At 28.7% G+C, this 27,342-nt stretch overlaps 1 protein-coding gene across 2 annotated transcripts in view; it reads left to right on the top strand.

The window, feature by feature from the left end:
• LOC129965493 (tubulin alpha-1A chain-like) overlaps window positions 1-27,342 on the top strand; it is a 35,764-nt gene that overhangs the window by 794 nt on the left and 7,628 nt on the right. Inside the window, exons 1-3 of one of the 2 annotated variants that reach the window (XM_056079431.1) lie at window positions 12,086-12,192; window positions 21,303-21,525; window positions 23,904-24,205. In XM_056079431.1, coding sequence (XP_055935406.1) covers window positions 12,178-12,192; window positions 21,303-21,525; window positions 23,904-24,205 — 540 coding nt within the window. In that variant the 5' untranslated portion in view covers window positions 12,086-12,177. Of the gene's footprint in view, window positions 1-12,085; window positions 12,193-21,302; window positions 21,526-23,903; window positions 24,206-27,342 lie in introns of those variants that run through there. The other variant, XM_056079432.1, reaches the window with a different exon arrangement.

Below are 27,342 nucleotides of genomic sequence, written 5' to 3'. Positions count from 1 at the left end.
TTCTATTTAAAAATTACTCAAAGTTTGAACCATCTGACAAAATTGTAATATTTAAATAATCATTTTCACACTACATTAATTATTTTTGAAAAATAAAGCTTATCAATGATGTCAATTTTAGTTCTGTGCAATTTTTTCACTAATTGTAATAATTTGCACTCGGGTATATATATATATTTGCCTGTGTAATATTATAGTTGCTGTATACTTACCAATATATTTTTAAAATAAAAGAAGATTGACGTATAAAAACTAAAAAATCGTCTTGTTATACAAATAAAAATTTTTTTTTTCCTTTTTGAATTTATTTATGTTTATGTAACAGACCTAATTAAAAAGACAAAATTTAATTAAATTTATTAAATAACTAATAATCTTACTGTCTTTTCATTTGTATTTTATTTATTTTCATTTCATTTATTTTTTAATTATTTTCCTCATTTTGCAAGTTTCTAAATGCATTGAAATGTATTTCAATGCCGATGAAATCGCGAACGGAGAAATCTGAATTTTATTGAAGTTTAATATTTGATCTATGCATTTCGTTATCTTATTTTAGAAAATGTACACTTTTTGTCGATAAAATTATCAAGAAAATTGATAAGCGTTACTGTTTTGTCCATTACAATTGCTAAAGACATGTTTTATCTTCGAATTATCAAACAAAGTAGCGATTTTAATAATATCGGGCGCTAATGCACCTTTTCTTATCAGTCAGTCGAGACGAATTTAAAGTAATAACAGATGTTGATAATTAACATAATGAAAATAGTGAGAAATTTTAGTATACAATTTTGATGATATAAATATAAAAGCGTTCTTGCGTTGTAAATTCCAAATACGCCTTCATCCGGGAAAGACATTCAAAAGCAGAATTGCGCATCATTGAATTGACTCTTTTTGTGTCGTTTTGTATTAAAAAGACCCTTTATTTCACTAGGTAGTTGTAGCTTACAAGATAAAAAAAAGTATAGGGTCTAAATAAATTTATTTCTGCAAAACTCGTTAATTTTTTTTTTTTTTTTTTTTTTTTACTATCTCTTTCCTATTTTCTCCCAATTTTTCTTTCTTTATATTAAATTAATCCTAGTTTTTTTTTTCAATCTAAAATATCTGAAGAACCGATTTTACCCCTTTACATTTTTTCATATGGCTTTTTTTGAGCAACTAACTATACATCCAAACTTGCTATCACCGTATCTTTGAATAACTTTCAGCAAGTTCAATCCTTTTTTTTTTTGGGGGGGGGGGGGTTATGTGGTAGATTAGTTGGGCACTTCTTATATCAGTGTTTTTGAAGAACTTTGCTTTTTTAGTTCACAATACTTTATTTTTCATTTTTCTAAAAATATTTTTATTTTTTTCCTATTTTTCCCTACGTTCGCTTGACACTTTTCATTTACATTCGGTTTCCTTCTTTCTTTCACCCTTAACTTTTAATTTAGAATAAAGCAAAAAAAAAAGTGAGAATTAGTTTACAGTGTTAAAAAAAATCGCTAACTCTGCAATGCGACATAGAATTTGAGGGCCCCCTAGGTCACGAGTCACGAGGCGACCGCCTCCAACGCCTGTGTGGAAAACCGCCATTGCATTGCCTGCTGACTGTAGTTATGGAGAGAGGATTGTAACATTTGACAATTCATAAGACTGTCATACGCATTTGTACCATTGGCATTTGAATTTATCCCTTAATTTTTAATTGTTTATTATAGATTAGATAAATTTGTAACATATTTTACTTGAAATGAGTAAATATTTTAACTAATTAATTTTAATAAAGATCGTAATTAGATTTTTGATTTTTTTTCCTGTTTAATTTCTTAATGCATTTATAAATATTTCCATTACTGCGCTTGAATGACAACATTGAAAATGACAACAGGGTGTATTATTCAAATAATTTTCTTATTAAATAATAAAAATATTTATTTTTAATATAACTCGCATAAAACATGAATAATCAGTTGTGTTTCTAATTATCAAAAATTTGTTTAAAGTTAAAATCCCTCTCTCATGCTTTGTTACGACCAAAAAAGCTCAGCAACTTTTACCATGGCGCTCTTCTGACTAGCAGAAAATGATTTATAGTTGAAATCAGCTTCATGTAATTTATCTCGATTCATATAGAGGCTACGATTTTTTTAATTTTAGAAAGCAAAATTCAAGCACTAATGGAGAAATCACCAAGATGGAACAAAAAAAGTTATTGAATTATTCTAATACATTTATCTAAAAGTGCACTGTGATATATTTTTTTATAATGAGAATTCACTTATTGATATTTATTAAGAGATTCTGTTACTTGAATCTGATCATGTTTTATTCGAAATCAAAACCTCTTAGATTTCGAATCATGATTATAAAAAAAAAAGATAATATTGGAGCCACAGAAATTGAGAAACGTATTAATATTATTTTTTACATATTGCATTTGTTGTATCAGATAACTTAATGTACGATTATATATCATGTAATGTAAGTTTTCATGATTAAATTGAAAAGATCATTGAATAAAAGATAATTAAGTATTTGTAGAATTAATATTGAAACTTTTAAAATTTTCTGTTTCGTTATAATGGAGATAAAACGAAGAAGATATTCAGTAATAATATTTCAATGATTTTATTTTTAATTAATTATCCTTCCTTTTCTTATTTATTTTCCAATTTTAGATTCGCGAAAAAGTTGAAATTTCGTGAAAGGCATTTAAAATTTCCTTTCTTAGATTAATAGTTCAACAATTTCCGATAGTACTTTCGTCGCAGTGCAGAAAAAGCGTACATTCTCTATAACTGTGCTTCCAGTGCAGAAATGCAGTTCCTGCAGGGAAAAAAATCGTATGAGTAGTTATTTTTCCCTCTACACAAAGTATAGTATTCCCTCTATACAAAGTATAATTTTTGTCCAGTTATAAAATTGGGTGCATTCGGATTGTGAAAAGATTTGGAATGAAAACTTTGTTTTCTGCCTAAGTTGTTCCTTAAATTTTTACGTAAAAGATTACAAACACTTGAAGGAAACTTGCGTTATGATGTTGATCCATTTAAGCACTGGATGCAAAATAAGATGTATTAGTATCAAAATCTAAGTAATCAAAAGTTTGGGAGATCTGTCTCCAGAGTTAGCATTCAAGCTGCCTTTCTCTATCCTCTGAAAAAGTTTCTATACAGCAAAAATTTCGCGATTTTTTCCCCCTCATTTGTTGCCGTTTTTCAACATACTGAGCATTCTTTTAACCGTATGGCTGCCTTTTTAAAATTGGCTCCAGCGACACGCACTATATTGTATTTCTCTGGTTTCCGTAGCTAACATCACGCGATGCAATTATTAACAAATATTTTAGTTATACGCTCCCACATTGAACACATACAAGGTGTACAAGGATAAAGAGTTTCCTTTGAAATGCATTATTTATCGAAGGATATTTTTCATTTTATCAATGGAAAAAATCTGCATTTCAAGAAAAGAGAGCTTTTTTTTTTAATAAAAAAAAAATTGCACGCTTCCAAGAAATTGCTAATTTTTATATTTCGGGGAGCATGAAATTCAATATCTTAAAACATGTATTTCATTTTACTAAAAATGCATGTTATTTAGAAAAAAGTGTCTGGACTTGCTTTATTGCTAAAGTCGATATTGCAGTTTGTAAGTTACAAACTACATTAGCTTTTCTAAAATTTGATTTTTCTAACACTGCTGGTGCTGATATTTTCAATAGCATTTTCATCTCCGTAAATGCATAGTGGGGAAAACCTACTTTATTTTATACTAGTTGCATTTGGCGGCTAGCTGGTTCACTGGAAATATTTATAAATGTAAACATTCAATTGAAGTTCAGAAATAAGAATTATTCATCGTTGAAGTTTGGGATATATTACATAATAAATTTCATGATTTATGTAATATAAAGGGCGTCCCAAAATTAACACAAGATTTGTATTTGCCACCATTCTTGCAGTAAAGTGTTGGCAACCCTATTATAAAAACCGTTTAACAGTTGATAATTTAGAATTAATAAGAATGGAGCGTTACACGATAGAACAAACTGTTAAGAGCAAGATTTGAATTAAATAAAAAACACAGTTTTTCTTTAAATTGTTATATTTTTATTGAATAGTAAAGTACACAGCATAGAGTTATGTATGGAATAACACATAGGGCTAATGGCCGCCACACCTTTTGCTGGAACATGCGCACTCTTTTGTCGAAATTTTCCGTGACTATTTTGCATAAATGTGGCTGAATTTCGTTGATGTGGCGTTGAATTTCACCCTTCAATATACGCGTGCTTTTAGGCTTGTGGGCAAAGACCTTTGACTTCAAATAACCCCATAAAAAAAATCCAACGGTGTTAAATCACACGATCTAAGGGGCCAATTCTCAAATTTTTCGAGCTGTGGCCGCCAAATTTTCATTATTTTTGAAATATTGTTCAGTAATGAGAACCCGTTGTTCTATCGTGTAATGCTCCATTTTCATTAATCCTAAACTAAACAGCTATCAAATTGTTTCTTGAAAAGGGTTACCAACGCTTTACAGCACGAATAGTTCAAATCTTGCGTTCATTTTGGGACACCTTTTATTTTATAAGAGGATTATCAATAACATTTTTTATAATTTAATTTAAAAAAAGCGTGTTTCAATGAGAAAATGCCAAACTACTAGAAAAATAATATAAAAATGCGCGTTTTTTTTAAATTTCATCTTAACTTATTAGTGAAGTTAAAAATCAGGTGTAATTGTCACAATATTCAAAAATGTGATTAAAAACGTGCTTTAAATCAAAAGCTATTCAATTTGAAAAAGTAAACGAAGATTTAATAGCTTGACCGTCAACAATGTAAGAAAAAAAGATCAGAATGAAATGTTAGAAGTAATAATGAAAACGATTTTGGTTTTATTCACAACGAGGAAAATTTTGTAGTAAAATATACCTAAAATTACATTCAAAAATTAATTACATCTATACTGAAGAATTTTACGTATACTAAATTGGTTTTATTGAAAAGACAATTATTTGAACATACATTTTTCTAGTTGATAAAAGAGGAAGTTTTAGGTACAGACAATCAAGAAAGGGTCTACTATGTCTCTCAATTGGCTACTGATTATAGATCCATTACTTGCCAAAACCAAATAATTGATCAAAATTTCATATCTTACTTTTGGTATTTTAATATTTACAGTAGGAATAATATCTTTTCCTTTTTTTCCAAATACTCCTCCATAATGGCACAATATATTACATAACAAATGATATATTGCCAGAAAAACCAGTTTTTAATAACAAATATCTGCATATTTTTATTCAAATCCGATGGAATTATTCATATGCTTATTTGATTTTTAATGGATTCATACAGAATTATTAAATTTATTTGTGAAAATTCTTTTTTAAAATAATTGATCTGTAATCAAAAAGGTTTGAAAATCTGACACACTATCATAAGATAATTGCATCATAAGGGATTATTTTATACACAACGGTAGAAATATTTTGAAAAGTTTTTGCCAATAGAAAAAGAAAGAAAGAAGGGGAAAAAAAAAGAGCTAGAATATCTAAAGTATCGATGAAGGGATGTTAGAAAAACAACAACGTTATTGAACGTTTTATCATGCAAAATGCGTTGGCCATAGCAAACACATTAAAAGGAACATTGAATCGAATCATATGTTACCAAGACAGCAAATCTTATTGGGATTATCCAGGATTATTATTAATAACTAAAGCTTTGGGAATGAAAAAAATAAGGATTTTGAAAGAAAAATCAATATTTGAAACAAAATTCTAATTTTTTTGTCCACTTGTAAAAGAACATTCGCAATCGATTTACCGATTGTATCGCATTCAATTGAATAAAACATCGAGTTCCAAGATTATATGTTTTAGGCCAAAATATTTTCAGATTTTCGATATTTGTTTTTAAATTTCAAGGTAACTGTAAATGTAAATTATCACGTAATCTAGAAAAAGTAATGCATTTATAAGGAGTTAATAAAAATCTGTTCATATTATTGTTGTGAAGTAATTCGCTAGCAATATTAATCTTGGTATTTTACGCAGAACAAAAATGAGAACTAAAGAAATTTGAAGCTAAAATAAAAATTAGACCTATAGATTAAATTTAAAATAAGTCTTGTATTTTTAAATTGACTGAGGTGGTAAATGAAGAATGAAGACAAATGAAAGAAAATGTTAGAATTCACTTTATTCTGTTGAAAGCAGAAATACATAGCACAGCAGATTACTTCAATGACACTAACTGGCATTTCAAAGGGCCAAGAACATATAAGGTTTATTGGAAAATACTAGTCAGAAATTGGGAAAATTAAAACAATAGAGAAAAAAGGAACAATATGTTGATTTTTCTTCTATGCTTCAAGAATTTATACGCCAGATTGTATGTCCACCAAATATTCTTCAAGAACGAATAAAAAAAAATCATCAAAAAATTTACGAGTGTTACGCTGATAAAACTTTTATAATAAAGTATCTTACTTAAAGTCTATCTTCGTCCTGATAAAAACTAAAATTATTTTAATATTTAAGGCTCGAAAATTATTACAGTAACTATATTTTGAATATATGCATTTTAATAACATAAAACGAATGACAGCATTCTACCTTACGTTGACAGAATTACCAATAGATCTTGTCTTATTTTTCTAAGTCGAAGTATTTGTTTTTAACGGAAATAAAGCACTGGTGCACGTTATGGTATTTGAAATTAGTTGGAGATTGATTTGGCATAGTGCATTTTGAATTTTGTCTTTTGTCTGTATGACCTAGTTTGAAGACTCTGCACGGTAGCACTTGGAAACCATCGATTTTCGGAAATTTTCCTTTTTATTAGTTCTGTACAATATGATAGAACACGATATTTGATTGAACTTCTTCAACCAATATCATTATACATCTCCAGAAAAATATCGATAAAAAATCAAATGCAACAATTTCAATAATTGGAAGTCTCTTACGTGCTTGGAACGTTCTTAGGAATTAGAAGACGAAAAAAAAAGAAGGCAATCGTAAAAGTTATATATTAATGTGTTATTGCAGAATGGGACACGATATTTCTAATTTCTTGGATTGTAAGAATAAAAGAGATTGGATTCGTCGATGCAGAATTGAGAAATATCTTTATAGTAATTTCTTCTTAATGATATGAAACACGAAATCAAAACGCGTCAGAATTTTGTTTTAGCTGATTGGAAATTTATCAACTTCCGCGTTGTTCTTTTCTGTTACTTTTTATAAAAAAAGTTTTCTATGTTATTTCGATGACATCTTTGTTCCTCAAAGGGAATGAAATATAATTCGAAGCCAAGATCGACGGGGGCAACGCCCTTGTGTGTTCAAACCCCAAAGGAAATGTTTACTAAATTGAAAGAACTTTTTGACATCAGCAATTAATTTTATTCTTTTTGAATTAAAGCTAAGCGTCAATTATTCATATTTTTTTTTCTTTTAGTATGTTGAAAGCTAAGGATATTAAAAAAAATTCTTCCGTTTACCTCAGGTCAGTGCTCGCTCGTTTTTTGTAAAGACTGAATAAATAATCTTTTTTTTTAATATTGAATACTTTTTAACTTTATGTAACTTAATGTAAACATCAAAATATATTAAAGTCCTATTCTTCTTACATATTTTTCAGGAATCTAAGCATATGTGTAAATCATATAAATGCGTAATTTGTGATGTTTGATGAATGTGTAAACGAAATCAGTTTAAACATGTTTAAATTTTAGTATGATTGACAGTAGCCTGTATTTCAATACACAAATTTATAGATACATAGTAGCTGTTGACCAAAACGTTACCATAAGTTTATTTTATTAATTTATTAATTATAAGTTCACACAAATATTTTAACAAATATAAAGATCATTTTATCACCATTTTTTTAAAGGGATGATGACTTAGTTTTAAGCTTCACAGAAAAGATTTTATGCGATACTTTTCGCAATTAACATATTTTCAGGTTAGATTATTACAGAAATTTTAAATTCAGAAAACACTTTAACTTATCAAAACAGAACATTATAAATTACAGACTATTTTTGTTAGTTTTATTCTTGTTAAAAAATATACAGGATTCTGATTTATTCTTGTTATGTTATGCTTTATTTTTGCTTTACATTTTGGAAATTCTTTTCTTACCTAATTACTTTTTCTAAATTTCAGTGAGATCCATAGTTTTCTTTTATGACTTAAAACATTTATTTTTGAACAAAAAAATACATTATTTTCGAATATTTAACTGTGCTTCTACCAATTAAATAGGCCTTAATTGATAAAAGTACAATAATCGAGATTTCTTGTGTAATAATTATTCTTGGCGATCACAAATAAACTTTTAAATGTCTTGTCAAAGCTTTTAAAGGTCGGCAGCGGTGGCAGTCATAAAATACCTTTAATCAATACACGGAAATGCCGAAAAATAATATGCAGTGCGAAAAATTTTTGTTCACCCACGCGATCTGTTGCTAAAAGACTTGTTGCTATCCTAAACATACACACCCATTTTTGTGCAGGATATATTCAGGTAAACAATTATGGAAAAGAAAAAAGCAATGTTGCACGAAATGGAAAGCATGGATTATTGAGCGAACAATCTGTCGATACTTAAAGCATATCACGAGAGAGGAAACCTGCTTTTAGAATAAACTTTTTTGTTTTATTTTTTTTCTCCGAAACAGTATGATTAAGAAGTCGCCTGAAAAGTTATTTTTGAAAATGGGATATTTTATAATGTGTATTAAGACAAACTTGACAACTGATAAGTTGTTAGAATGCAATGTTGAAGCATATCGATTAATGCTAAGTGATGATATTTGTTACCGGATATGCCATTGTAACTAAGATATTTTTTTCATTATTTGCCTTTATTTTGATTTGATGTTTCGATATTCTACATATTTGAGGTTACTTTGATATGCTTCTGATTTTTCTTCTCTGAAAATAAAACGAAAAGCTATTTTCATATGACACGTATTTACTTTCTTACTAATATTTAACTAAGTGTTTATATGATGCCTGACAAATATAATGGAAACAAGTAATATATATAAAAAAATAAGTCAATTCCTATTTATTTTCTTATATTATTTATGATCGGATGTCGCGTCAGTAATCTCAGAGCTTGGCGACAAACTTGGCGACCACTTGGCGACGTATTTATCGACTTTGGCGACTAAATAGAAATTTCTAAACACATTTAATTAATTAATTAATATTTGAAAAAAAAACTATATTAACATCAAATATCATCCACTACAAGTTTAAAAAAATGTATTTGAACTTGAGTGGATGAATAAAAAGTATTTTATTAACGACTGAAAATTTGAACAAGATATATAAATAAATAAATATATATATATATATATATATATATATATATATATATATATATATATATAGGGAGAGTGTGAACTAATAGTAGGAATTGAAAAAAAAACAAAAAACACACATACACACATTTCCATAGATGTAATTGCTTCAAAAAATTAAATTTTGCTCAAATTGCCTTTTACAGATAATCATCGCGAGTTCATTTTTTACTTGAAAAGTGAAATCACTCCAGTAATTTCACTTTTTATTTGAAAAGTAAAATTACTCTAGAAATTTTACCCTAAATTACTAGAGTAATTTATCCTAAATTTTATCTAATTGAAAGTTCCACCTACCCTAGTTCTCTCTTACTGAAAATTCCTATAAATTAAAATTCTCTGGATTAAAGCACAATAGAATTTTGAAGTAAATTTTCAAAAACTTCAATACATTTTCCAGAAAATATAATTTTTCCTGGATTAGGAATTACATTACGTAGATTAGGAATAGATAAGAATATCCATTTTCAAGAAAACATTATAAACAGTTTTCATTATGTGCGAACTGAATATGTTTTTAAAAAAACATCTTTCTTCGAATTTGGCTTTTTGAGAATCTATATTTTCTATATTTAGATGTGAATTGTGTTCCATGAAGCAAAACCATGAACTGCAACACATATTTATGTGTAAAACAGTGTTTAGATATTTTTTATACCCTATGATTAGGATGATTATACTGCCACTTTATTTCCCCACAAGCAACTAGCTCTAATGATAGGATAGCATTGTTATGGACTTTTAAATGACGCGATGTTTTTTGACATGCTATAGCCTCAAAATCGAGCATCAAGATACAGAAGGTTATTTTACTGACAATAATTTTCGAGTGGCTCACAAGTTGATTGTTTGAAAATAAAAGTTTGTCCCTTTGTCGGACCTTGGCTGTCATGGATCGGTTTTAAGTAACCACTATGAATAAAAGATAAGTAGGAATTTGAGAAAACTATCGGAAGATCGTATCATATTCGCTTTTTAAATTAAAGCCATAGGAAACAATGGACATTAAAAAGTTCAAGCGCGTAATAAGGAAGTGATATTTTATTTTATCGTGCTAACTGCATAATATAAATTACAAGGTTACTCATTTAACAGTTATTAGTTAAATAAGTCGCAATATAACAATTAATAAAACAGTTATTAATTCAATAATTCTTTAACAGAATGTACTTTTTCGTTTTTGTGCTTCAAAATCTTTTGAGGTAATCTATGTTTAGCAATTAATTAATCAATATTTTGAAATTTATTAGCTTTGTAAGATTTTAATTTATTATGAAAATTGAGGATTATTCTTCATTAGTATTAAGTTTGCTGTCTAATATAAAGCAGATTTTTATGCAAAAATACTTCAAACTATTCTTAATAATACGTATGAAAGACAGGTGAAAAGGAACTAAGGTGGATGTATATATGTTTCATTGAATTTTTAAACAAAAATAAAGACAAATATTTTGTATCGAAAGTTTTATAAATATAATTTAGCAAAGTATTTGCATGCTTTGATTTTGTAGTGAAAATAATACAATTTTAATAATTACTAAATTCGCAGGAGTTGTAAAAAAGATATTTTTTTTCCTTCACACATTAGAAATTGGAAAAGTATCTTTGATTACAAATAATTGGATTATTAGCATTAAAGTAATAAAATAAAAAAATAAAAATTTGGTTAACATTTTATCCTCTTATATAAAAGTTTGTGAAGCCTTTGGACTCGTCCACATTTTCAAATTAGTATGTTTTTACACTTTCATATTATCCGATGCTCTATAATTCAAGATTTCTTATTAAAAAAATCTGATTCTCTCATATTCGGAGTTTTTGCATAAATACTATTTCATTGGAAAATATATCGCTCAATGATATTCCACATGAGGTATGTCGAATTATCAGCATGGGGAAGGAAATAATGCATTCATCAAATAAAGCAATCTCTAGTGCCATATGCAATATTTGGAAATATTTAGTGAATCCAAAGAATACTCTGTGTTGCTTAAAAGTTAAGTAAGAATTTCTTCTTTATGTTCTCAGCGTGATTCTAGAATTCTTTAGAATTATATATGAATCGAAGGTGTTACATAATTTTCCTTCAGATTACTACAGAGTGTGAAAAAGACTTAGATTTTTTTTCTGATTTGCATGTACAGGCACGAAATGGTCGTTTCATAATGAACTTTATCTTTCTTTTAATGCAAAAGAATAATGTTTTCGCAGCTTAATATTTTTCTATAAATACAGATTCGGGAAAAATATGCAAATGATTGCTACGAGATTAATTATTACATCAATACATGTCTTTTTTTATTGTATCTTTAACTCATTGAATTAAAGGAATATATTTTATGACATATAGCAGATATTTTATGATAAAAATATATGGCAGGTTTTTTTTTTTTTTTTTCGTAGTACTAATCTTATGAATTATTTCAACTTACACATTCATTATGGAAATTCTAAAATACCTTAACTGACATTGAACATTTTTAAACAGGAAGATTCTAAAGATTATTCAAAGAACATTTGAGTAAAAAAAATGAATATTTATTTATTTTTGAAGTTGTAGTTTTTCTGAAAACATGATTCACGTAGCTCTCCATTGATGGTTTGAAAATAAGTTACACCCTTAAATGAGAAATCATTTTGAATAAAGGCCAATTATTTAACGCCTAGTTCGCGCTTTCAAGCCCAAACTGTGATTGTTGTGTAGGAAGATGGTGGAAAGATTGTAGAAAATGCAGCTCTTTGAAAATATAATCAAGAAACCGATGGTGTAAACAAGAAGAAAGTTCCATGGCTGAGGAAGATGTAAGTCAAAAATCACTGAAATGTGTTTTACTGTGAATTATTTTTCAAAATTCAGGCTTTTGAATTTAGGTGAACACTTAATAATTTAGTTAATTGCCTTGTGTCGATGCTTAGAATTCGCTTAATGTTATTTTCCTTGATAAATATTTTCAATGCTAACAGTTATAGGTATTGTGTTATTTTGAGATTCTGAACAATTATATAGCCTTACCATTCTTTTAAAATAAAGTTTGAAATAATTTTTATTCCGATGTGATTAGAGTTTTGATAACTAGCAAATATTAACTTTCTTGTAGAAGAATTGCCTTGAATAATCACTAATCATTTATACTAATGCATGAATAATTCATTCTTTGATCTACTTAATGATAGTGAAAGTGTATTCAAAATTGTTGGTTGCGTAAACATCAATCTCAATTCTGAATAACGGGAATGTTTTTACAAGATAGTTCGATTGCAACTCAGTAACTAACTGTACTATTTTGAATTGTATTATCCACCTCATTTGTGTGAAATCTAAGATCTTAATAGTCAATTTCATCGATGTAATGCTGACAGTTATGCCAACTATTTGTCTGCATATTTGATAGAAAGTGTCGATAAAATTGAAATGAAATTATAGCATTAAGAGAAATTTATTACCATAATGTACCTTAAGGAAACCGTATGCTATTTTTAAGCGTGTAGACACGGTGATTAATATCGTATTTTAAAACATTTAACGTATAAACCTTTTATTCTAGGCCTAATAAAAATTATATATGTACATCAAGCATTTAAATTTTACTTTATCATTACTTTTCATCGTTGAAGACTTTTTATTGTTGTCAATAAATTACTTTTTCATCGTGATCCATTTAATATTTTAAGTAAAACCGATGTAATCTGTTTAAAAATATCATTTTCCTTGGCTTATGGCATCTGAATGTGAGATTGGGATTCTGTGTCAAAATTAAAGTTTACTGGCAAAAAAAAAAAAAAAAAAAAAAAAAAGCAAACCACATGCCAAAACAATGAATACAATCGCGCACCTGAACAGCAAATTTTTGGAAAAGAAAACCAAAACTATTTGAATTGTCCTTTCTAGTCTGGTAGGCACTTGCGTGACAGTTGTTGGAACGTCCTCTCATTGTGAACTAGTTCTTAGAAGATCAGTCATTTCTTCTTATCCTATTAGTTCGCGATGGTATTCACGATTCTTTCGATAACATTCACCTTCGTCTTTGAAGTTAAATGCACTATTGTGGTCCTTCATTGTGTTGTCTCTTTCGAGAATTTGACAACAATTTGTTAAGTGGATGAGTATCTTTCGGTGTGAATAAAGGTGTGAAAAATAAGATCATTTGATTTGCATAGAATGCTCTGGAAGTTTTTATGGTTTTTGATATTTTCTTTATTTTGATTTATAAAAATTGATTAGATATCGTTTTGTTTAATAGATCACGTAGATATTCTACTCCTGGCTTCTTTAATATGCTTGGCGCAGTATGGCCAAAGATGGCTCTTGCGCCATAAAACCAAACCAAACCAAACCTGGCTTCTTTAATAATGTGGATGATATATTATAAATAAGGAATAAAAAGGACCAAATTGTGTTCATCAATATTCCGGTGAAGTTTCAAGTAAAACTGTAACACTTATTATTCTTAGATAACACTATAAAGTCCCAAAAGAGTTTGAGAATAAAGAGGGCATACAGATTATTTCTAATCTCGAAAATTGCTTATGGTGCTCGAATATGAATATATAAGTCATATATAGCAAACCATTCTGATATCCGTCATTATTATTACGACTGAATTAAAAGACTTTTTATCTAGTAATTTCTGTAGTAGATGAGACGGTAGAGGGAACTTTTTTAAATAAAAAGTCTAGGAAATAATGTAAAAACATGCAGTTCTTCTACTTATATTGTATTTGCTTTTAAATTTACTTAAAACCCAAGAGAAAAACAAAAAGTAGTAAGAGATAACTTCTCTTTCAATCGAGAATAAAAATCTTTCTTTATTAATAAAAATGCTTCAAACCGAATTCATTATTGTAGAAAACTTTTCATTGCGTTTGACTTTTTATTACAGTTTTATGATTTTTAGAGTTTTCAAACAGTAGTTTACTTCTTGTTTTTTTAATGCTTAGTTGTGCTTAGTTATAGTTTTTTTATGCTTAACAAACAGTAGTAAACTCTTAGTTCTTTTATGATTAACAAACAGTAGTAAACTCTTAGTTTTTTTTTATGATTAACAAACAGTAGTAAACTCTTAGTTTTTTTTATGCTTTTACAGTTTCCATTACAGTTTTCCAAAAGAATGCAAAATTTGCAGCAGGCACTCTTTGTTTCAATTGAAAAAAAATTTATTTGTAAATAAAGCTGTTTCAAATAGAAACTATTTTTGTTGAATGATTTTTAGATATAATTCCTTTTTACTTCGACATTAAATTAAGACACAAAAATTGCTTACATTCTACGTAAAAATTTTATTTGGCGTCTTTATGCTTTTAATTTTACTTAACATTACCAAAAGAATGCAAAACCTATCGCAATCACTTTCTGTAATAAATTAAAAAAATAATTCATAAATAAAGAAGATTCAAATAAAAACTGCAATTGAAGAATTATTTTATATCGTCTTTATGCTTTTTACGTCATTGCAATTTTATTTTCCTAACGATCTATTTACCATTCTTAAGAGAATGCCCCAACTTTTAGCAGGTAATTTCTGTTTCAAGTGTCAGCCTTCTGAATCACACCGCTTTATGTCATTTTCTCACAATTGTCTGGCATTCTCTTTGGAGAGAATCAAGAGAAGGCGTCTCCCGAAAATGACCCCATCATCTCTGCATCCACCATGACCTCAAAGACGATGAGTCATAGAAGCCGCAAAAAAACATGACGGAGACGAACCAGACAGCTGGAAGAGAATTATGTGGTTTCTTTCCTCTGAGGCCGTCTTTGGCTGTCTCTTTTTATCTTTTCTTTTACTTACCTGACGTTTCTGCTTTGATTCGCTGAAGAATATCAAACAACAGGAAACTTGTTTTCATCTCCTTGACCATCGATGCTTAGAAAGTTTTAATATTTAAGAGTTTTCTGAAAAGTTATTTTGGTTTTGAGGTGGAATATAAAGTTGCATTTTTCTCAAACTTGACGGATGTCAGAAATATGTGACTGAAATTGTCTTCCGATGTTGCCATTATTGAAATATTTCTAAGCTAGAATTTTGTAATAAATATTGTTATATTAAATCCATTTCTAAGAGGAGCTAAAAAATTGAAACAAACCAAAAATTGAATAAATATATAGCAAATTTAAGATCAGATTCTCTTTTGAATCCTTTTTACCATGAAATTAAATTCTCAATTTTGTTAGTATGTCAAAATTTTTATTTGAAATTTAGCAATGTTATAACAAAATTATTTTCTTGTTAACCTTATAGTAAAAATTTCAACTGTTATTTATTTTCACAACCAATTATTTATTCTTTCTTATAGTTATCTATATCTCGCATCTTTGGGAAGCAAATTTATTCTAAAATTATCTTGTCACAAAATGATAGATTTTGAATCATAATTTCTCCTTTTTTAAAAATAATATCTTAAAATTTGGATGCATTTATTTACTGAAAAATTATTCCATCGCATAAAGAAGGATTTTAAATTCAGAAACATTTGATTTTAATTTGGTCAGACATCGCTTTATAATTTGGAAAAAAATATATAATTCAACTGAGAGATGTTTGAAGGGTATAGAGAAGAGCGGTGAAGGAAATGTAGTTGTAATAAAAAATAGAATTTCATCTAACTGAAAATCAGTCATGCTATTATAAATATTGAAAGGACACTTTATCTTTATTAGATAATAATTTAAATTAATCAATCTATGTTAGATTTGTAAGAAACAATGTTCTGGAAGTTCTCCAATCTGTTGCCAACATGTTCTTTACTTTTAGTTCATACCTTCATAACTTTTTTCATAGGCCTTTGTTTGGAAAATGAAATAAAAAATTGCTAAGTCAGCAGTTTAAATCAAAAGAAATTAATATTACAACTATTAGTATTTAAAGCGCAAGGACACAAAGAATTTATTTTGAAAATGGAAAAAAAAAAAAAAAACGAAATTTCTTGCGTATAAATTTGCAGACTCTAAAAAATTGTCAGTGTAACGAAAAGATAAAACTTGTTTGTTCTATAATATATTGTAAATTCCTAAAATTTCTATCACACACAGAATAAAAGAAAGAGCAATGGATCAGTTCTTCAGCAGATGATCTAAGTAAAGAATAAAATAGATCTTCAACCCGGAAACGCTTGTTGCGATCACACCCATTTCATTGAAATTTCAGTCTCATGTTAAATTGCAAATTGTAGTCCAACCCAACCATTACTCCTTTGGGGGGAAAATGGAAAAAAAAGAAACACCATTCAAATTAAGATTTTATTTTGTATGTATTCTTATAACAATCAAAATCCCTTCATAAATTCCCATAATATTTCTGGAAAAATGGATTCCTCGAAGAATCAGTGTTCGCTATATGCTATATAGCTAGACTATTTATAAGTTGTTTAAGACTATGTTATATTCTTTTTATTTCGAAAAAAAAAATATAGTTTGGTGTGATGAGGTGTCAGTAGCATTAGTGTGCAGGACGTGAGCTGACTACACACTGTTTCGGCATTCTTGATCATAGGGCGTATATCCAGGGGATTTGGGGATGGAAGAGAAGGCGTCACGCAAGCCTTAGGGTGCATCGACACCGCCTATTGTTTCGTTCTGCTCGCTCGACACCAAGACATTACAGACAAAAATAATCAGGACTTTTCATTAACTGGCACTTTGAAGCTTGTTTTCAAGATGAGTTTTTACCATATAAAATATTTAGGAAATCCGGAAGAATTTTCTGTTGGGAAATTTGTCAAGGACTACTCGTGAGATGTATAACTAGATAATTTTTTGAAGTTAACAGAAGATTTATCTTGTTTTTGTATCAAGTCATTGATGAAAATATCCAGCATGGAATCTCAGTCATGACTTTGACCTAGCAGGAGAGTTAGGTCAAATTGAAACGATTCTGACTTAGATTTGATAAAATAAAGATTTGTTGACCTTTTATGGTAGTTACAAAAATCGAGTAAAATTAAGAAAATGAATTCAAAACAATTTTCACGATTTAACAAATATGAATTACAAATCTTTGACCTATCGTGGGAAACCTACATTTATCTTATTTATAATGAGTATAAATTAGTCCGGTCCATTTTCAAAAGATAGGTCTGGCTATTATGATGTTTCATATTGTCAGATGATCAATGGTTTCAGAGATGTTAGACATCTGTCAATAATATTCAATTTATATCACTTTGATTTTCATTTTAAAAAATCTTATTTTTTTACCGTGTCGAATGTATCAAACGTTGTGTTAATTAAGCAGCATTTGCAGGAAGTTTTAGTTTTCTTCTTTAATTGGAAGAAAAGTGCAGCTGAAGCGCATCGAATGCTTGTAGAAGTTTGTGATAACAATGCTCTAAATTATAAATTGTGTAAAGAATGGATTCGATGTCTCAAGACCGGTACTTTCAGCGTTTAAGACAAGCCTCGCTCTAAACAGCCAAAAAATTTTAAAGACAAGAATTTAGAGGCATTACTCAATGAAGATTCGAGTCAAACGCAAGAGAGCGTACAGAATCATTGGGAATGACTCTATAAACAGTTTCCGAACGACTGAAATCCATTGGAATGATTTAAAAGCAAAACGATTAGGTGCTTGATGAGCTGAAACCGAGGGACGTTAAAAGGTGATTTTTCATTTGCGAGCAGCTGATTCAAAAGCAACAAAGAGAGGGTTTTTTTGTTGTTTACATCAGATTGTGACTGGAGATGAGAAATGGATATTCTAAGACAATTCCAGGAAGAAAAAATACTACACTATGTCAGGTCAATCGTTGCCATCGACCTCAACATCAACAACCAAAGCTGAATTCATGCTACGTATCTGGAGGGACCAAAAGAGTGTTGTGTATATGAGCTGCTACCTGGTAATTCCATTATGGATGATCAATACAGACTACAAATGATTCATTTGACCGGTGAATAACAACAACAACAAAAAAAAAACTGGCTTTAATACGAACAAAGAAGTGACAAATTTGTTCTTCTGCACGATAAATCTCAGACTAATGTTGCAAAAGTCGTAAAAAATATTTGGAAACGTTCGAGTGGGATATTTTAATGCACCCGCCGTGTTCTCCAGAATCTATTCCGACGGATCAGCACGATTTGGCATACTCAGAAATCGAAAATTGGTTCCTAACTTGGATCGCCTAAAATTATATTTGTTCGATATGGAATTCGAAAATTACCTGAAAGGTGTGAAAAAGTAGTATTCCGTGATGGACAATACTTTGATTAATCTGTTTATTCATTTTTCTCTGAATTAAATGCATTTTTTATCACAAAAAATGGATTGTACGAATTTGTACTCCCAATAAAATTAGTTAAAGTCGTGACTTCGGACATTCTTTTTAATGTATTACTGTCAAGAGCTCATGCTATTTTTATTTTACACTCTGACTTTAGTTTTTAACTAAACTTAGATATGCTGCATTCACTATCATAAATATTATTTAAATAATTTTAAGATCATTTGGTATTCACACGTTTTAATTTAATTTATTTTAATTTCATGTAATAATGAAATTTTGCAATCAATATTTTCAATCACTTCTTAATATGCTATTGTTCTGAAATTCTATATAGTTGTGTATTCTGTAATCGATAATAATATATTTTATTTCAGAGTTTAATTATCAGTTAATAGTCTAATTTCAATATTATTTTGATTCCGCATGAGAATTTGGGAAAAATCATTATAATAACACATTAATAATACATTAAGAAACACATTAATGATTTACATAAAAAACAAAATAAAAAAAATTGGACACTTTTATTACCGTAAATTCTTTTTTAATCAAAAATCTGGATTTCAAACTAAAACCGTAAACGTATGAAAAATTAAATCTATTAAGGTAAGGAAATAAAGCCAAACCAATAGCAAAAAAAAAAAAAAAAAAAAAAAAAAAAAAAAGATTTTTTTTTTTCAATATTTTTTTAAAAATATATTATGAATGTATTGAAATTCTTATTTACTTAATATGAGAGTCTCACACTTTTATGAGGTTTGTTTTAGCCTATAGATTTTATCCAAGGAAAAAAAAATTCTGCACGTTAGTAAAAGCACACTTTTATAATTACTTAATTTTTATTATTTTACTTTAGAATACAAGAGTAAACTTTCATTATCTACTTATAATATATATTAAGAAGTTTGTCAAGCTAGTATCTGAAATAGATTCTACTAAGAATACAAAGTATTTAGAAATAGAAATTCTTATGTTATGTTTCTAGTCTATCGTTAATTGGTTTGACCTTCTCTATGCCTTTTTAAAATCTTAATGAAGCTGAACCTCTATTATGCACGATATACAATTTTAACGCCACCACTCTTTTTCATCTACCTCATTCATGGAGCTGATCACATTCTACCTATTGTCACACGAATCTCCTTTCATATATTACTAAAGAGCTTTGTTAACATTCTAATAATTATGACTCAGGTGAAAATTATCGTTGGCTAATGATCGATATAAAAAAAAAAAGCATTCTTTTTTTAGATATAATTATTAGGACCACTACAGCGGATGCTAACAGAAAAGATTTTTTTTTTTCAATTCTTTTGCTGTAAATGGCTTTCATTATTTATGTCTGTTCCCACACAGTTCGCTCTTTTTTTATCTTCTCCTTATGTTACCGTTCACTAACCATGGATAACATTCGTTTTTGCGTCTCAATTTTATTTTTATTTTATTTTTTAAAAAAGGCTCTACACTTAATGTATTTATGATGAATGAATTGTAAATAATAGTAAGTAATTTTAAAATACCTGGAATGAGTAATAGTTTGTTTGCCCGTTTCTCGAAGAATAGCTGAACATTCATTGTTTTTATGGAACTTTAGCAATACATTCAACAATTTAAACAGAAGAACAATTAGAATGGAATGTAGGTTTTATTTTTTAATTCAAATGTCTAAATATTTAATCCCTCGAAATTTTTGAACGCGCAAATTACATATGATTTAAAAAATCAGTACTTTGAATTTTCAAGTTGAATAATTTAAGGGTTAAAAACATTTAGCTCACACTTTTTATATTTTTATCATAAAAATTAACAAATTTTAATATCAGATATTTTTATAATTATGTTAAGAATTATATTAATAAATAAACTATTAAACAGTTTTATTATACTAATAAACAAAATATACACATTATAATTACTTGCATATTTATTGGAAAAATTACTTCTTAATGAGTATCTCTTTTATTCAAAATAAAATGAGTGGTTTCGATTGCTTGGTGCTTTGACTTTAATTTTTAAGGAAAATTTGGAGTCGTGGTTCCACTGTGTTGTTATTACAAAAAAAAAAAAAGTTTAGATTAAAGGTCCTGATTATGAATTCATGTGATTTTGATCGTAAAATCATCTGATTTTAATATTTACAACTGTGTACATTCATAACCTTCGAGTAATGTGTCCAGAATGTCAACATTCTGTTAAAGGTTGGAACTGAAGTACAAATGGAACTTAATGTATAAATTTTAACTTAGTAACGAAGTTAAGGATTTTATACTGCTAGAACTTAATGAAATATTACGAAAATAAATCAAAAATTTAAAATCTGCTTGGCTTGTAATACAAAATATACGGAGATTAAAAAATAACATATCTTAAAGAGCATATCTTATAGCATTCCTGCATAATATTATACATTAAATCAAAAATTTGATGGAAATAACTCATCGGGTATTTATTTAGTAAAGAAATTCGCAATATGTCGTCATAAGCAATGGAAAGATTTTGTTTTTGGAATGTGAGTCCTTGCATTTATAATTATTTATTATTATTGTAATATATGCAATAATAACTTTGTACATTTTATACGACATATATTTGTATACAACATAAATACAACGTTTATGTATTTGTATTTATTATTATCATTATTTGTATTTATAAAGTAAATAAAGAAACTAAGACAAGTTTTCTTTCTGCAGAGGGAATGCATTAGCGTCCATGTTGGTCAAGCTGGAGTCCAAATCGGCAATGCCTGCTGGGAATTGTACTGCCTGGAGCACGGCATCCAACCAGACGGGCAGATGCCGAGTGACAAAACCCTGGGAGGAGGTGACGATTCCTTCAACACATTCTTCAGCGAAACAGGAGCTGGAAAGCATGTTCCAAGAGCAGTATTTGTCGATTTAGAACCCACTGTTGTAGGTGAGTTATTTATTAGGAGACTAATTCGTAATACATATGCTATTATGTAAAATATACTTTGTTTTTGAATTTTCATGAATTTAAGAATCCGCCGAATGATTATTTATTTTGTCCAGAGCAGTTCTTTTTTTTTTTTTTTTTTTTTGCTTAGGAAGCCAAAAGTTGTAGCGTCTTTTGATGACCTTCCCCACCAGGGAAAGAGAAATCTGAGTGTGGTTTAGGGGTGTGGTATCTATCTACTAAGCATCCTCGCCATAAACACACCAGAAAAATTTACATAGTGGTATAACTTAAGAACAATGTCACACAACAACTAGAATATATAATATCTATAAAAGTGCAATACTATATGAAGGATAAAACAAACTAAGAAAATACAAAGGAATACAAAACTAACAATGCAAATTAACGCACATAGCAACTGCAAAATATAACGATGAAAACTACGCTCACAAAATCAGTATTTAACCTAAATATGAATTATTAAACATATAGATAAAGCATAGTTTGCACAAGTTTTTGAAAATTGAATGAGAGATGAATAAAATACTTTTCGCATAGAAAGCTAACATACTTTTCAGTTTAACTCATAACAAGTCTAAGCAATTATACGGTCAAGGGATTAATAAGAAAGGAATAATCTTACTTTATAATCAGGTAAAATGGCACTAAATCACCCTCTCAGGATCTGTAATCCAATCACATATCTGTTATACATATGTAAATATTAATACAGGTTCATTTAGCAAACACTTCCTGACCTTATTATCCAATGCAGTTGCTTCTGTATTTCTTTGAATATCATACATAAAAGAGACTAATTTTTTACCTGTTAGTTGGTATCACATTCTTCTGTAAACCTAGCCAGCATAGTGTGATCTACAAATAAATGATTTTTTAATGTATTATTAAAATATTTTCAACAAAAATCAAATAGGATTCATAACAAATATATTTTTTAAATATCATATTGAAAGCAAATAAATACACCTAAATGGAGAAATGAGATATTAAAGTTTCCGGCAGAAAGAAATATCTTCAACATCCGTGTTCAATTGTCGACTTTAATTTGTATTTTAAAGAAAATTTCACATATTTTCCTCCGTTTAGTTTATAAGTTTATAATATTTTCTGTATAATATTACAATATCCCACACTATAAGCTTGTTAAGAGTTCTTGAGAATTATACTCTATCTATATTCTTTCGATAAAATATTTTAGATGCAGTAAAGTATATTGTTACGTGATTCTGACTTAAAATAATATTAGAGAAAAAGAAAAATATCAAGAGCTTAATGTGAAAATTTAAGTAGGAAGTTGCGTGTTAAGCCTAATCAGTTCAATCGTTAAAAAAAGTTTTCTTTTCTGTCTGAATTTTTTTTTACCTCTGCTAAGTATGTATAATAATTGCATTTTTCATAAACGCAAAGTATTAATAAAGCTTTTCTATCAGTATGTATTCCTTGTAAAATTAACACGAATCATTATTCAAAACAGCATGCCGATTTAGTTGGCAACAAAATAGTTAACGATTACAAGATTGATTGAGACAGTACAAAGAGTTTCTAAGAATATTTTTGATGCTGACTCACATTTAAGTATGGTGATTCATTTTAGAAGCTTTGCTGTAAAGATTGAAAAAAATACAATAAAACGCAAGTTAATAGTTAAAAATTACGTGCATACTAAAATAAAAAGTTACTTTATACTTAAAAAATTAATATGGCGTTCACACTTATAATATGTGAAGGATGCATCCCTGATGATTATAATTTTGCATGATTAATGACTAATGATATTTTTGAATTGTCTTTATTTTTAGTTTTTCGTAGTTTTTATCTCTATTTCAGAGAAAAGTCTAATGAAAAATCAATTTTTCAGTTTTTTTTTTTTTCATAGTTAAATTATTTAGTGTTGCTTTTTTACTTAATAAAAGATAATAATCTAGATTTTCCGATATTTTTAGTCATTGTGGCAATTAAATGATTAAATATTATAAAATCGAGAATACTTCCTTCAAAATAAAAATTGAATTCTTATTTTAAATGGATCATTTCTCATTCAGGGCAGTTTCTTCTTCTTCTTTTTTTTTTTTGTACGAATCTGAATGCCCAAAGCAATAATATTAAAACCAGGCAAATATTCAAAAGGCTCGATTTTACTGAATCAAGCATATTCGTAATTGCTATTTATAAATTTGAATTGTAGAAAAACTGAAATAGAAGACAGATAAAGAAACTCAGGTAGAATGCTAACAAAAACTGCATCATACTTTCCTTTTCTCTCTCTGTAGTAAATTTTACATTTTAGAGGAGATCGCAAGTCTGATTTCTTATCATAAACTCATAATTTATTTATTAAATCTTCTGAATTTCAGATGAGGTCCGCACTGGTACGTACAGGCAATTGTTTCATCCTGAGCAATTGATCACCGGCAAAGAAGATGCCGCCAACAACTATGCCAGGGGCCACTACACCATCGGCAAGGAAATCGTTGACCTCGTCCTGGACAGGATCCGAAAACTGGCCGACCAATGCACCGGTCTCCAAGGCTTCCTTATCTTCCACAGCTTCGGTGGAGGAACTGGATCCGGATTCACTTCTCTGCTCATGGAGAGGTTGTCCGTCGATTATGGAAAGAAGTCAAAATTGGAATTCTCCATTTACCCCGCGCCTCAGGTAAACACGTCATGCTTGAAAGAATTCTGCAATGCTTCAATCAGATGCATCTTTATTTATCACAGCAAAAAAAGAAAGCATTTTATGTAGCATCAGATGATGTTCTACTTGGATTCAGATTTTCATTTTGATCATTAATTTTCCGTAATTCGAATGAGGAACAAGAAGCATGAAATGTCATAATAGTTTTGAAGAGTATTTCCCATCAATATATTTGCCTAAAGAAATGTCAAGGCATTTGTCAAACATTTTGTCAATGCATTAGTGAAATATCTTGTCAATGCATTTGTTAAACATTTTGTCAATGCTTTTGTCAAATAATTTGTCAATGCATTAGTGAAATATCTTGTCAGTGCATTTGTCAAACATTTTGCCAATGCATTTGTCAAACTAATAACCTCCTAGCACGGACAATGTTTCAAATCATCTTCATTTTCTGTGTCAATGAAGAAACAATACCCTGAGAAATTGCTTCAAAAGTTTTGATATGGATGGTAAAAGTAATCTACTTTCAAAAGAATTTGTTTATATGTTTAACTCTTTAAAGGGTCATTTTTTTCTAGTCATATTATATTAAAATATTTTTAGGCTTGAAATTAGAATAAGAAAAGGGATTCATTTAGCTTATTAGATACATTTAATTTGATTAATTAATTAATTTGGTCAATTAATAATTAAATAACAAATCAAGACACATCATTTTGTCTGAGATAAAGAACTGAAGCATCTAAGTTTCTGACTTACTAAAAAAATGTGTCAGAACTTATGCCAACCTACATAATTTCATGCAAAGATTGATAAATTTGGTGGGAAGCATACTTCCCACGGCCCTAGAAAGGGTTAAATGAACCAAGTTACTAACTTAACGTAAGAGCCTGCTTTAAAGAACCGAACGACTAGTGTTCTAAGTCATTTTGACCGGTGGTTTAAAAGATCTCGTCACTGGAGCCGGTGACTTTTTGGATTGAAAATACGTCACTCGTTATAACGAAAATACAATACACTTTAAATATGACATTGATGTGTAAAACTCCCTTCAGCTAAATGTGATTAACGTTTGGTCAAAAGAATGCTGACTGAAGTGTATGTCATCCTTTTCATCTGACTATGGTTCAAAATGACGCAGTTTGTTAAAATATCCGTTGTGAAACTGAACTTTAAAATATCTAAACTTATCGAGAAAGTTTTTTTTCTAATGATATCTCTAATATGAACCTAATTTTTAAATATTCGATCCATTCAAGCGTGCACGATATACAGATATATGAGAATTCCTGTTTCTTCTTCTTACAGACTGAATATTTTTTTAAGTTGACTTTTGGGATTTTAGAATGATTGTTTTTGCTTTGAAATATAATCGAAAAACAATGATCTTGGACAATTCATAATTAGTATTTCAATTTTTTTATTATTATTTAAAATGCCATTAAAAACTTGAGAAATTTATTATTTGTTCACTTGAAGGTACATATATTCCTTCAATATATACTTGATTAATTTCTAAAGTTCTTACTATTTCGCTTTTATTAAAAAAAATTATTTTTGCACTCTAATTTTCTCCAGCCAAATTCATATCGACAATTTACTTACTCTGACTTGTGCTTTAAAATCTATATTAATACTCTATATGAAAAACATTTTCGTGCTTATATGAAAAACTAACTACTATCCAAACAAGATAAAGTTACCAAAAGCAACAGATATAATCACACACCATTTTCTTAAGTTCTGCAGGTATACATGGACGCTTTCTTCGTCTACCATTCGGTAGATGATCTCACGAATCATGGCAATTTCCACATGAAGCGTGACAAAGTAAAACAAGCGTGTCTGGTTTATAACGCTAGAAACAAGTCTGCTTCACCTTGATGTTAAGGTTCAATCGGCAATTGATGGCCAGTATTTAAATAGTTCTACAAATCGGTTTTGTTTATATAGGACTACCAATGACTGGAAAATAATTTTTTTCCCCCTCTTCTTTATGAAATCTTTGTCTGCATTTAGAATTTTTTTTCTTTTGCGTAGAGTTTTGTAAGGTCTTTTAATGAAGTTTTCACTTCTGTAATTATGGTGTTTTTAAATATTTTAGAAATATAAATTATGATATTATTGCTTAATTCAGCAACCTTTTTTCATAGGTCAGTTTTAATACGATTATTTTAAGAAACTCCCTCTTTCTTCCGATTCCCTCTTTCTTCCGATTATTCCGCCTGTAAATCGTATACATATTTGTTTTTACTCTTCGGAAGTGACTATTCTCCCAAAATAAGAGAAGTTCAATTATATTTTAGAAATTATAGAATAATGGTGGGATAACATTTTAAATTGTGAAAAATGACATCAGATTATTTCATTCTTAAACTCCCTATCTAAATAGTGCTAAAAATTTTTTTATAATTATATGGACTTGTGATATAATGAAACTCTATAAATTTTTGCAATAAGCATTTAGAATTCCATCCTTATGTTTTTTTTTCTTGAATGCAGGAATTCAAGCGTATGAAAAGAGAAGTGCGCATTGAAAGTGTCGCGAGCCTTGATACTTGATTTTTCTTGGCAGCACGAGTTTATGATATTATAAGGATTAAATGATTGGTGACTATTTACACATGAACAATTAAATTCTAATTTAGGTTGAAACGCACTTTTCGAAGTTCCCACCGGAGCATACAAAAACACACGCTTACCGGTGTCAGCCACCAACTCCCATCCAATTCTTCCTCTCTCTTCCAATTCCTCTCCTTTCAGCCGTGAGGCCAGAACAGCTAGGCGGAGGCTAGAGGCATGACAGAAAGTATAGGCAATAGAACGTCTGAAGTTTTTCCGTTTGCCTTAATATACTTTGAGAATAGAAGATATTCTTTAGGCTATTCATCTGGGATTTCATCAATTTAGAATATATACATATGCGATAATTATTTTCTTATTGGGCTTAATTTTTTAAAATAAAGTCACTTTTACTTTATAAAAAACTTAAAAGAAAAAAAAACACAAAATTACAAAGAAAACAACAATAGAAAAAATAAACAACTTATTGCTTTAATTAATGTGTTAGGCAAATTTTCCCTTTTCAAAAACCTCATTAAAATGATTAAATTTGAAAATTTCATTAGTTTACTTTACAAAGGAGAGAAATT

This window comes from Argiope bruennichi, chromosome 4 (assembly GCF_947563725.1).
Source record: "Argiope bruennichi chromosome 4, qqArgBrue1.1, whole genome shotgun sequence".
NCBI classification, from domain to species: Eukaryota; Metazoa; Arthropoda; class Arachnida; order Araneae; family Araneidae; genus Argiope; species Argiope bruennichi.
Note: the sequence above shows the minus strand (reverse complement) of the source record. Positions and strands in the feature narration are given on the sequence as shown.